The sequence below is a fragment of the Artemia sp. Qi Xiang Cuo genome, chromosome 5 (genome assembly GCF_049724085.1).
Source record: "Artemia sp. Qi Xiang Cuo chromosome 5, ASM4972408v1, whole genome shotgun sequence".
NCBI lineage: Eukaryota > Metazoa > Arthropoda > Branchiopoda > Anostraca > Artemiidae > Artemia > Artemia sp. Qi Xiang Cuo.
This window is the reverse complement of record NC_142798.1, coordinates 20937371-20951926: the sequence shown is the minus strand read 5'-3', so window position 1 is coordinate 20951926 and position 14556 is coordinate 20937371. Positions and strand designations below refer to the sequence as shown.

General features: G+C 32.6%; 1 protein-coding gene across 1 annotated transcript in view; it reads left to right on the top strand.

Moving 5' to 3' along the window:
* Positions 1-2642: 2642 nt before the first annotated feature.
* The window catches only part of LOC148951939 (gamma-aminobutyric acid receptor subunit alpha-6-like), a 153874-nt gene continuing 141960 nt past the window's right edge, over positions 2643-14556 (top strand). Inside the window, exons 1-2 of the mRNA XM_089089104.1 lie at positions 2643-2735; positions 6247-6710. Of these exons, the coding sequence (XP_088945230.1) occupies positions 2689-2735; positions 6247-6710 (511 nt within the window). The 5' untranslated portion in view covers positions 2643-2688. The remainder of the gene's footprint in view (positions 2736-6246; positions 6711-14556) is intronic.

Genomic DNA, 14556 nt, shown 5'->3' with positions numbered 1-14556 from the left:
TCTTACGAAATATGAAGCAAATCATTTAAGTTAAATGAAGCTTTAAAAATTTCCAGAAAAATGTTTCTGCAGCACGAAGGGAGATATCATTGCACAACACCGTTATTCAGGTTTTGTCTAATTGAACAAAGATAAGTCGTTAATACCTACCCTCTTACGACCTTCTACATTCATCTGAAGACTCATGGAGAGTTAGACAATTTAAGCATTGAAACAAGCTCTTTTTGGCATTTGACCTCTACACCTCCCCCCGCTTACACTATACCCCACCAATCCATACCACTAAACATAATTTCATGAAAAAATATTTCCTGACTTTCAATCGACAGATTGATTGAATAATTTACATGATTTTCAATCGACTACATGACTTTTCGGGAACGAATGCGCCATTATTTAGCATTACTTCCTCTGTAAATGGGAAGCTACAACCGGGAGTTTTTTTTTGTACTTTTAAATAGATTGGCTATCTCAGAATTTCCCATCGATAGCAACTTGGGCCTCCTTAGGTTAAAATTGTAATTTGGTGCCACGAAATGGTAGAAAACACCACTTTCCCGCGACACATATTATACACTTGGATTCATAGCCAGCGTAACAAAGCTGCCTAAGTAAAGAGCGATGTGGGCACAATGTATTATTAATTTTTTTTAGAGCAAGCACTTCGTATTAAAGGAGTTGTCGTAGAAACTTCGAAAAGACCTCATTCAATTGGAAATTGAAAGGGCTAGTGCCCTTTTTAATAGTCGAAAGTGATTGGAAGGCAATTAACCCCCCTCCAAAGACCACCATTTCCCAAAACACATCCAATGAAAGTTTTGAGATAGCTGTTTTTTTCAGGGTTAAAGTTACAGTTAAAAGTTCTGGAAATTATATCTTTGAGGATGACAACCCCCCACAGCCCTTTGGGCAAGTTTTGTAAGTTATGCCCTGGGGGCATATAAGGTTTTTATAGAAAGGGTGGTCGTAAAAACTTCGGAGGAGGCTCAATAGATTGGTATTTAGAAGTTCTAGTGCTCTTTTTAAGATTCAAAGTAATCTGAGGGCGGATACTCCCCCCCCCCCTTACACCTCGTATTTTCCCAAAATACACCTGATAGAAATTTTAAGATGGCCATTTGTTGTCGTAGGAACTCCAAAAAAGGCTCATTCGATTGGAAACTGAAAGGGTTAATGCCCCTTTTAATAGTCAAACGTGACTGGAGGGCGATGAGCCCCCCCCCCACGATCATGAATTCCCAAAACATATCTAATCAAAATTTTGAAACAGCCATTTTGTTTAGCGTAGTTAAGATGTCTGAAAATTGTGTCTCTGAGGATGACAACCCCCCCCCCCTCTCACAGCCTTCAGCGCAAGGCTTGTAAGTTTTGGCCCGAGAGCATATAAGGCTTTTATGGAAAGGGTGGTCGTATTAACTCCTGAGGGGGGATCGAAATTAGTTGTCCTAGTGCCCTTTTTACTATTCAAATTAATCGGGGCAGCCACATCCCCACGTCGAGTTTTCTACAAATACACCCGATTACTGACACCCGACATACAACCGACACCCGGCACCCGATTTCATCTCTTGGATCAATAGTACAAAGATCATATAATAAGGCGTTTGGGCTTGTAAGGGTTGTAAGTTATACCTTAGGGGCATATAAGGTTTCTTATGAAAGGGCAAATAAACGTCCAAATGGGGATAAATCCATTTATTCAGACAGTGAAAACAGGTACAAAAGTCTAGATACTTCGATCACATATACAGCGATCGTCATCAGTAGAAATACTATAGTATTAAAATTGTATAAAACAAAATAATTAACTTCTGGGTCATTCATAAAATAATAAATTTCCGGGTTATTCACTTGTTTTTTTTTTCGGAGAGAAAAAAAACCATTCAATGTCTTGATTCATTATTGTCTTGTTCATTCAATGTCTTGATGTAAATTTTCTTCTTTAATTTTGCGTAAATGTAAAATAAATTTCCAATAAGGGTGGCAAAGTCTTCTGTGTCTTCTAATTGCAAATGAAATGTTGAGTTTATAGTTCTATACTTGGTTGGTATATATATGGTTGGTATGTATGGGTTTCGGTTACTATTTGATCGAGTCACTTATATTTACAGTTCGTTATCAAAAACTGTTTGAAAAGTTACGACAAAAAAAAAATCGAAAGGAAACTTGCAGTGTTAAAATTTTGAACTGTGTTAGAAGAAAATTGTAGTTATTTTTAGTATCGTAGGATGCCAGTTATTTTCTTTATCTTCTTTCATAAAATTTTTATAAAAAAGAAAAAGTCGGCTAGCCTGCCTATTTGATCGTGAGTCCTGGGATTCTTCCCAAGGGGTATCCCCTAATGTAATACCATCTTCAAGAGCATCAGACCCCCTTTCCTCTCCAAACAAATTTTCTCGATACATACCTAAATTTTTGAATCCATTCATCTTTGGTTTGTGTATAAAAAAAAATGGCTTAGCTTCACCCTTTCTTTCCATCCCTGTCCCAAACTCACCAGGAGCTAAATATTTCCTGGGAACTTATCAGTAGTTTCTTAGAGCTTGCTAGGAAATATGGGAGGAGCAACAGATCTATGTGGGAAGGTTCACAAATTAAGGAGTAGTACATTTAGTGGAATTGTAGGAGCTCATGATGGGATTTAGTTTCGAGAGAGAGACTAGCTACGAGCAACTAGAAACAGTGCATATGATCCACTCTTTTTCGATTTTACTTATGATTTTTTCTTCAATTTGGTAAGTCAGTTATTTCAAAAACATGAGCAATGAATAATAAATATACCGGGAGTAATTTCAGTGAGCCAATCCAATGGAACTCGAACCCAACTTATCCAATGATTTCCTTTTATTTATTAAATCATTCCAGTCTTAGCCAAGCTTTTAAGAAGTGAAGATAAAAAAAAATTCCTTATTTGTTCAAGACAGGGGCTCAAAAATTTCAGCTTAGGGTTGTTCAGCCATTGTGATTCCAATGACCAACTTTTCATTTTGAGCCCCCATCGTTCTCGAGGAGTTGTAAGCTCTCTTTCAAAGTTCTGGAAAAATATTTCTTTGCAATAAACGCAATAGTTGCAAAAAATGTTTTTTGCAATAAACGCAATAATTGCAAAAAAATGTTTTTCTGCAATAATATTAAGATGGTACTACATAATAGTTGTCAATCATGAGTCATCCTTAAATGGAAAGTTTGTCTCTCACCAGACACTTTTTTTTATTTTTTAACGCGTATTCAAACTTATGATTACTATGGACTGTAGTTCACTATTTACTAGGCATTAACTGCTGCTGCAACCATGATTACGCTAAACTGTTTAAATATCGTTATATATTTTTAGTTTAATTGCAAGTCGTTTTTGCTTAGTTTTGTTTATTCCTCTTTTGTTTAAATCTTCGGAGTTTTTCTTTTTCTTTTTTTCTAAGTACGAACAAAAATTACCCCAAATGACAGTTTGACCACTAGTACTTTTCAAGTGCTTTCAGTACTACTCCACTCCATTCAACTGAACCCTAGTTTAGCTCAATCCGTATAAAGATGAATTATCCCCCATAATTTAATTCAACTTTTCGTGACACAACTTAGCTCCCATTAGAACCAACTCTCCTTTGCTCAACAACCTGACCAAAAGAAGTAACTCGGCCCCTTTCGTCGAAAGTAATAAATGCTTGTCTCGAATGAAATGGTCTTTACTAGTCATTCAATAAATATTTAAGAGTTTTTTATTTTCGTTTGCTCCTATGTGATAATACCCCCCCCCCAAAAAAAAAAAAATTAAGAAAGAGGAACAATTTATTCTTTTGTGTTATGCATTAGAAGCGGTGTGTGTCACTAAGCCCCCGTTTAACTGAGCCCAGTTTAGCAGAGCCCATTTTCCTGAACCTTCGTACAACTGAACCATACTTTAACTGAACCCCCGTTCAACTCAACACCCACAAAACTCAACCCCATGTGGATCGACCCCAATTTGATCCAATCCTTATTTGACTCAAACACCATGCAATTTAATCCTCATTTAACTTAATCTCCATGCAAATCAGCCCACATTTAACTCAGCCCCATCTAACTCAATCGAAAATTTTTCTTACTTCCCACGCAACTCAACTCTTGTTAAGTTTAACCTCCATTCATGCAGTTAAACCTAATCTAAGGGTTAAATTGCATGGTAGTTAAGTTGAATGAAGGTTGGATTATACGAGGGTCGAGTTGCAAGAGCTTGAGTTAAATAGGACTCAGTTAAAAAAAGGGTTAAATTACACGGGGGTTGAGTTGAATGAGGGTTGAGTTGAACGGGGTTGATTTGCACCGGTGTTGAGCTGATTAGGGTTGGGTTGCATAAGGGTTGAGTTGATTGTGGTTGAGTTTAACGGGGATTTAGTTAAGCGGGGGTTAAGCTGCATGACGACTCTTTTAAGCGGGTTGAGTTGCGCGGTGCTCAGTTAAATGAGGGTTCACTTGTTCGGGAACCACAAGATACAAACAAAACTTGCAATGCCCAGTGGCAAACTTCAACGTCTACTTTAGGGTCTGCTTGGTTTTTTTCCAGGCATGGAGGAATGGGTTAACTTATAAAATAGTATGATCCTGTATAAGTAAATGCAATTTACAGAAATCAAACCCTCTCTTAGTCATAAAATGAAAAAAAACATCTTCGAAAAACAAAGTTTTTTCAAAGAAAAGTAAAGAGCCATATCAAAACCCAAAAACAAGTAGAATTAGAATCATATAATGGATCTTTTGCACTTGTTTCTCATAATTCCAAATTCATCGGATTTTTAGGTGTTCAAGTAAGAGGGAAAATGTTCAGTCCGTTCTACGCGAGTGTCCCTAACACAGTTTACATAATTAGCAGTATGATCTTTCCCTATCTCACCCATTAGAAAAACCCGGACCGAGGTGCGAGTGCTCCAGAGAACCTATAAACATAAGCGGCATTAGATCTTTTCACGGGTAGAAAAAGAATAATCACCTACGGAATAAGTGGGAGGAGCTTTTTGTTCGCACCGAGAATGAAGAGCCAGAAATCATCTGCGGTAAACTTACTGGATAATTATATAAACTGTGGGCCCTAAATAGAAAAATTATGCGATGAAACATGTAAGCACAAGAGCTGTCAAGAAGTATATTGGCTGAAGAAACAGAAAATATATTGTGGATCCATAAAAATTTCTACATTTTCCGCGCGTAAAATGTTTCTTCTTTTCTTCTAAGACAGTTACGAATATTTGGCACTCAATGCGTGTGATAAATTTATTATATTTTAATGATTGCAGTTGCCATCTCAATATTTTTTTCTGATCTAAAGCCTCATAAAAAAAATGTATATTCCTACAAAAATTTTAAAAGCTCGGTTTCACAGAAAGTCTGTAAAACTATGTAAATTGTAAACATCAGGTATGATTTCAGCACTGGTTAAAACCTGTTTGGCTTCTGTAACCAAGAGCTAAAATATCTATTATTAGAATTTAACTGTATGGGGTCGAATTAAATGGGGTTGCGGTAAATGCCGGAGGGTTAAACTGGATGGAGTTAAAAGGCGTTGAGCTGGAGAGGCTTGAACTAGGTAAGTGTAAAGTTGCATAAGGATTGAGTTTAATGGAATTTAAGTCTAAGGGAGTATAATTCGGGTGAATTCAGCAGGGAAACTGCTGAATAAGGGTTGATATAAACGGTTGTTGAAGGGATTGATGGTTTTTATGAATAGTGTGGAGTTTACTGAGGGCTTAGATGAATTATGCTAATTTTGGCGGCGTTGAGCTGAACAGGATTGAATTGCATGGGTTTAAATTAGATTGAATACGAACTCAGGGGGAATTGACTTATAAGGGACGGAGTTGAACTGAGAGGAGGGGTTATATCACACCGATCGTACAAATATATATATATATATATATATATATATATATATATATATATATATATATATATATATATATATATATATATATATATATATATATATATATATATATATATATATATATATATATATATATATATATATATATATATATATATATATATATATATATATATATATATATATATATATATATATATATATATATATATATATATATATATATATATATATATATATATATATATATATATATATATATATATATATATATATATATATATATATATATATATATATATATATATGGATGTATAACCTAAATATGCAGGCATTTATGCATACGCAATTAAATATTTCATGTTTTAAATCAAAAATATTAATGTTTCTAGCTGCATCACCTTGCAAAACAAAGGACCAGGCCAAAACTTGAAGAAAAATACGACGGACGTCGAAACAGCAATTGCTAGAACGAATAACTTGAGAGAAGCTTTTTTACACGAGGTAATTAGAATTGGTAGCCCTGGGTCCAAAGAAAATAAAACCAAAAAGTTCGAGTTCTTCGAATTAGAAAGCACAAAAGAAGGAAGTTCCAAGAAATCAAAGCCTCCACTTATGGGCAGCCGAAGAAAGCAGAAAAAAGTACAATATCCTAGGAGACAGGATACTGGAAGAGGGAATAGTGTGAAAATTAAAATATCAAAAGGAAGGGGCATGTATAGAAAACCTACTTATATTGCGAAGCAAGATGATGAGGATGTTACTCGAATGATCGATATTGCAAAAAATATTTCACTTGTGTTGGAGAACTTACTTAAAGATTATGATAGCACGCAAAGACCTGGATTAACTACGGGTAAGGAGCCCCATCTTTGATATTTTTATCCCTCGCGAAGCAAGACGGACAAAAACCTAGTGTTTATATTATGCTTTTTAGTAGAGGCATTAGCATTGAAAAAATATTGCATTTCAACTCATTCAGAAAGACATCCCACCCATTAACAATCCGGTTTTTTCTATGCAAACATATTTTTCTTCTTTTTTTGGGGGCGGGGTCAAAGAATAGGCAATGTAAACTAAAGAGGGAAAACACTAAAAAGGGAATAGACCTAAGATTATCTGCGTAATAAACCTAAAATTTAAACAAGTAGTTTTTTAAACATGACGCATAAATCTCAATTCGCTTTTATTTAAGTGCTTAGTCATTTAAGAAATAGCAAAACAGATAATTTCTATTATCAAATGGATAAAAACTGTAATCTAAAGTGACTGGTAATCTATGAACCTCGTTTCTGTTGTGACTCACAGCATTTGCATTTCGACAGGTAATACATCTCGGCATAGACAAAAATATTGTATATATTTTTGCGAAGCTGTCGAGCAAGTTGTAGGTTTTCTCAATTGAAACGGGGTTGTTGTGCAAGGGTGGATGCATGGGCTGATTATTGGGGCACAGGCCTCCTCATAAGGTTAAAAGTTGCATTGATTGTAGGGGTAGCGAGGCGAAAATACCATTGGTGGAGCTAAGTATCGTTGGTGCCCTTACTACTTCTACTAAAACCCACCGCAGCACCGAGCTGCATCAAGCCTACATAGCCGCGCGTGCTCCTCCTCTATCCAAATATATTCACAGCCTCCCTCTTTACACCCTCCCTGGAAGTTTTCATTTCCCTTGTCGTTCCTTATGTTATCCCCCACCCCAACCGAGGAAAACCTGCTTTTTGTTTAACCTTAGACGGTTGGCTGACAAGGACAATCTTTGGCAATTTGTCATCCTTCATCCACAAAACATGCCCTAGCCATCTCAGCCTTTCTCTCATTGTAGCACTAGAAAGTAGGATTGAACCACACTTTTCTTACAGCCTACTGTTTGAAATACGGTCAGTCAGTTGGGACCCAAAACAATCCGTAGGCGAATTCTTTGGAAAACATCCAGCAAATCTCCTTCCGTTTTTTGGAGCACCCATGCTTAAAAATCATACTTGACTACTGCCACCACTGTAGCTTCAAATATTCTAATCTTGGTTCGCAGACTTTTTTTCCTATTCTTCCAAACTTTCTACAACGGTAAAAAAAAAAAAAAAAAAAAAAAACCCTGGGCATTGGTATATTAGTAGAGCAAGAGGTTCCATTTCTAGCAGACTATGTTCCATCCTGTGTTATTTGTCCCACTTTACGTTCCATGGCACCTTTCCATGGCAGATTACTAGACTGATTATTGCTATTGTTGTCAATTGAATATGGAATTATACAAAACCTACCAGACAAGTTTCCGGGCCAACCAGACATGTTTCTGGGTCAAGCAGACAAGTTTCTGGGTCAGCTATAAGTTTCTGGGCCTTTACGTTCCCTGGCACCTTTACACCAGACTGATTATTGCTATTGTTGTCAATTGAATATGGAATTATACAAAACCTACCAGACAAGTTACCTACCAGATTACACCTTTTCAAAGAGAGTGAGTATTTGACATTTTTGCAAAAAGGGATTCGCAAATTGGACACTATGAACGATATTAATTAATGTTTTGAATAATAGGAGTGTGAATGATTCTAATTAGTGATTGGATTGTATGAAGGGGGGAGAAAAAAAGGATTAAACTGATTAGCAGTTAAGGTAACCCCGAAGGAGTTGTTAACTCAGGTAATTGTTATAAATTTGAAACATCATTAGTCTATGAAAACGGCTAACGACGATAGAATGACATTGTGACTTGACCTAAATTTACCTTTCCGATGTGGTCTGCATAATACACAAGTGATGTTTGATATGTATTGTCAATTTAAAATAGGGTCTAACGTTTTAGTATACTAAAAAGTTGATACTAAGAGAGATGTAGATGGTAAGAAAAGAATTTTAATAATGAAATTCAGAACAAACCTTAGAAATCCTTGCAAATCAAGTAGTAATTTTTTTTTTTTTTTTTTTTTTAAAATTATAAATTTTTTTCAACTTTTTTTTTACATGTATTCAAATCATATGAAACAAACTTAAATTAAGTAGTGTTTTGTCGTGGTTTACCTTGTCACAGTTACATTCTCTTAATTTTTCAAGGTTCATTTTGAATTTCACAATATCAAAATGTAATCTCTTAGTTTAAGAAATGCTAGAGTTGGAATATTTCAGTAGTGTTTTGTCGTGGTTTACCATGTCACAGTTACATTCTCTTGATTTTTCAAAGTTCATTTTGAATTTCTTTCGTGAAATGCAAGAGTTGGAATATTTCAGTAGTGCTTTGTCGTGGTTTACCTTGTCACAGTTACATTTTCTTGACTTTTCAAAGTTTATTTTTGATTTCTTTTGTTGAAATGCAGGAGTTGGAATATTTCAGTAGTGTTTTGTTGTGCTTTCCCTTTTCACAGTTACATTATCTTAATTTTTAAAAGTTCAATTTGGATTTATTTCGTGAAATACAAGAGTTGGATTATTTCAGTAGTGTTTTGTCTTGCTTAATCTTGTCATAGTTACATTCTCTTCATTTTTCAAAGTTCATTTTGAATTTCTTTCGTGAAATGCAAGAGTTGGAATATTTCAGTAGTGTTTTGTCGTGGTTTACCTTGTCACAGTTACATTCTCTTGATTTTTTCAAAGTTTTTATTTTGGTTTTTATTTGTTGAAACGCAAGAGTTTGAATATTTCAGTAGTGTTTTGTTCTGCTTTACCATGTCAAAGTTACATTCGCTTAATTTTTCATAATTCATTTTGAATTTATTTCGTGAAATGCAAGAGTTGGAATATTTCAGTAGTCTTTAGTCGGGGTTTACCATGTCACAGTTACACTCTCTTGATTTTTCAAAGTTCATTTTGAATTCTTTCGTGAAATGCGAAAGTTGGAATATTTCAGTAGTGTTTTGTCGTGGTTTACCCTGTCACAGTTACATTCTCTTGATTTTTCAAAGTTCATTTTGGATTTTTTTTGTTGAAATGCAGGAGTTGGAATATATCAGTAGTGTTTTGTTGTGCTTTACCTTGTCACAATCAACTTCTCTTTATTTTTCAAAGTTTATTTTGAATTTCTTTCGTGAAATGCAAGAGTTGGAATATTTCAGTAGTGTTTTGTCGTGGTTTACCTTGTCACATTTACATTCTCTTGATTTTTCAAAGTTCATTTTGGATTTTTTTTTCCTTGAAATGCAAGAGTAAGAATATTTCAGTAGTGTCTTGTTGTGCTTTACCTTGTCACAGTTACATTCTCGTGATGTTTTAAAGTTCATTTTGGATTTCTTTCGTTAAAATGCAAGAGTTGGAATATTTCAGTGGTGTTTTGTCGTGGTTTACCATATCACAGTTACATTCTCTTGATTTTTCAAAGTTCATTTTGAATTTCTTTCATGAAATGCAAGAGTGGGAATATTTCAGTAGTGTCTTGTTGTGCTTTACCTTGTCACAGTTACATTCTCTTGATTTTTCAAAGTTTATTTTGGATTTCTTTCCTTGAAATTCAAGAGTTGGAATATTTCAATAGTGTCTTATCCTGGTTTACCTTGTCACAGTTACATTCTTTTGATTTTTGAAAGTTCATTTTTGGATATCTTTCGTTGAAATTCAAGAGTTGGAATATTTCAGTAGTGTTTTGTTATTGTTTACCTTGTCACAGTTACATTCGCTTGATTTTTCAAAGATCGTTTTGGATTTCTTTCCTTGAAATGCAAGAGTTGGAATACCATTTTTCGTTAAGTGTCAGAGTGAATAAATTCATTATCAACATCCTTTGTCAGATACATCAAATAAAATTGACAAAATCTAAATTTCAGAATGAATAAATTCATTATCAACATCCTTTGTCGGATATGTCAGATAAAATTGACAAAATCTAAGTATTGGAGTGAATATTTTTTTTATCATCATCCTTTGCCAGATACATCCAATAAAATTGATAAAACATAAGTGTAAAAGTGAATAAATATTTCTTATCAACATCCTTTTGTCAGATACATCAAATAAAATTGACAAAATCTAAATTTAAGAACGAATAAATGCTTTAACAACATCCTTTATCAGATAAGTCCGATAAAATTGACAAAATCTAAGTATCAGAGTGATTAAATTCTGTATAAACATCCTTTTCTCGGATACATATGATAAAACTGACAGAATCTAAGTGTCAGTGTGAATAAATTTTTTTTTATCGGGATCAATTGTCAGATACATAAAATAAAATTGACAAAATATAAAGTTCAGAATGAATAAATTCATTATCAACTTCATTTTGTCGGATGTGTCGGATAAAATTAACAAAAGCTAAACATAAGAGTGATTAAATTCTATATCAGCATCCTTTTGTCAGATACATAGGATAAAATTGACAGAATCTAAGTGTCAGTGTGAATAATTTTTTTCTTATCAATATCCTTTGCCAAATACATAGAATAATATTGATAAAATATAATTGTCAGAGTGAATAAATTTTTTTTATCAACATCCACTATCAGATAAATCAAATAAAATTGAGAAAATTTAAATTTCAGAATGAATAAATCCTATATCAACATCTTTTGTCGGATGTTGTATAAAACTGACAAAATATAAGTGTCAAAGTGAATATTTTTTTTTTATCAACATCCTTTGGCAGATACATCGGATAATATTGACAAAATTTAAGTATCAGAGTGACTAAGATCTATATCAACATCCTTTTCTCGGATACGTAGGATAAAATTGACAAATTCTAAGTGTTAGAGTGAATATTTTTTTTTTACAACATCCTTTGGCAGATACATCGGATAAAATTGACAAAATCTAAATTTCAGAATGAATAAATTCATTATCAACATTCTTTCTCGGATACGTCGGATAAAATTGACAAAATCTAAGCATCAGAGTGACTAAACTATGTATAATCATCCTTTTCTCGCGTACATAGAATAAAATTGTCAAAATCTAAGTGTTATTGTGAATAAATTTTTTTATCAGCATCCTTTGTCAGATACATCAAATAAAATTGACAAAATCTAAATTTCAGAATGAATAAATTCATTATCAACATCCTTTTGTCTGATATGTCGGATAAAATTGACAAAATATAAGTGTCAGAGTGAAAACATTTTTTTTATCAACATCCTTTTGTCAGACAAATGAAATAAAATTGACAAAATCAAAATTTCAGAATGAAAAAATGCTTTAACAACATCCTTTATCGGATATGGCGGATAGAATTGACAAAATAAAAGTGTCAGAGTGAATAAATTTTTTTTTATCAAGAATGAATAAATTCTATGTCAACATCCTTTGTCGGATATGTCGGATAAAATTGACAAAATAAAAGTGTCAGAGTGAATAAATTGTTTTTTATCAACATCTTTTGGCAGATACATCGGATAAAATTGACAAAATCTAAGGATCAGAGTGACTAAAATCTATATCAATATCCTTTTCTCGGATACATAGGATAAAATTGACAAATTCTAAGTGTTAGAGCGATCAAATTTTTTTATCAACATCCTTTGGCAGATACATCGGATAAAATTGACAAAATCTAAAGTTCAGAATTAATAAATTCATTATCAACATCCTTTATCAGATACATGGGATAAAATTTACAAAATCTAAGTGCCAGTGTGAATAAATTTTTTTTTATCAACATCCTTTTGTAAGACACATCAAATAAAATTAACAAAATCTAAATTTCAGAATGAATAAATTCTATATCAACATCCTTTGTCGCATATGTTGGATAAAATTGACGAAATCTAAGTATCAGAGTGAATATTTTTTTTTTATTAACATCCTTTGGCAGATAGATTGGATAAAATTGACGAATTGTAAGCATCAGAGTGACTAAATTCTATATCAAAATCCTTTTCTCGGATACATAGGACAAAATTGACAAATTCTAAGTGTTAGAGTGAATAAATTTTTTTTTTTCAACATCCTTTGACAGACACATCGGATAAAATTAACAAACTCTACATTTCAGAATGAATAATTTCATTATGAACATCCTTTGTCGAATATGTCGGATAAAATTGACAAAATATAAGTGTCAGAGTGAATAAATTTTTTTTATCAACAGCATTTGTCAGATACATCAAACAAAATTGACAAAATCCAAATTTCAGAATGAATAAATGCCTTAACAACAATCTTTTATCGGATATGTCGGATAAAATTGACATAATCTAAGTATCAGAGTGACTAAATTCTATATCAACATCCATTTCTCAGATACATAGGATAAAATTGACAAATTCTAAGTGTTAGAGTGAATAAATTTTTGTATCAATCCGATGAATAAATTCCGATGAATGAATAAATTCATTATCAACATCCTTTGTCGGGTATGTCGGATAAAATTGACAAAATCTAAGTATCAGAGTGAATATTTTTTTTAACAACATCTTTTGCCAGATACATCGAATAAAATTGATAAAATATAAGTGCCAGAGTGAACAATTTTTTTTATCAACATCTTTTGTCAGATACATCAAATAAAAATTGACAAAAATCTAAATTTCAGAATGAATAAATGCTTTAACAACATCCTTTATCGGATATGTCGGATAAAATTGACAAAATCTAAGTATCAGAGTGACTAAATTCTATATCAACATCCTTTTCTCGGATACAAAGGTTAAAATTGACAGAATCTAAGTGTCAGAGTGAATAATATTTTTATATATCAACATCCTTTGCTCGGTTACATAGGATAAAATTGACAAAATCTGAATTGTCAGAATGAATAAATTCATTATCAACATCCTTTGTCGGATATGTCGGATAAAATTGACAAAATCTAAATTTCAGAATGAATAAATTCTATAACAATATCACTTTATCGGATATGTCGGATAAAATTGACAAAATCTAAGTATCAGAGTGACTAAATTATATATCAACATCCTTTTTCGGATACATAGAATAAAATTGACAGAATCTAAGTGCCAGAGTGAATAATTTTTTTTTATCAACATCATTTGCCAAACACATCAAATAAAATTGGCAAAATCTAAATTTCAGAATAAATAAATGCTTTAACAACATCCTTTATCGGATATGTTGGATAAAATTGACAAAATATAAGCATCAGAGTGACTAAATTCTATATCAACATCCTTTTCTAGGATACATAGGATAAAAATTGACAAATTTTAAGTTTTAGATTGAATAATTTTTTTTTTATCAACATCCTTTGCCTTATAAAACTTATAGAAATGAAAAAATCTAAGTATCATAGGGAATAAATTCATTATCAACATCCTTTGTCAGATATGTCGGATAAAATTGACAAAATATAAGCATCAGAGTGAATAATTTTTTTTTTTATCAACAACCTTTGCCAGATACAACGAATAAAATTGACAGAATCTAAGTGTCAGAGTAAATAATTTTTTTTATCAACATCCTTTGTCAAATGCATCGAATAAAAATTGACAGAATTTAAATATCACAATGAATAAATGCTTTAACAACATCCTTCATCTGATTTGGCGGCTAAAATTGACAAAATCTAAGTATCAGAGTGATTAAATTCTACATCAACATCCTTTTCTCGGATACATAGATTAAAATTGACAAAATCTAAGTGTTAGAGTGAATATATTTTTTATATATCAACATCTTTTGCCAGTTACATCGGATAAAATTGACAAAATCTAAGTATCAGAGTAACTAAATTCATTATCAACATCCTTTGTCGGATATGTTGGATAAAATTGATAAAATCTAAGTATCAGAGTGACTAAATTCCATATCAATATCATTTT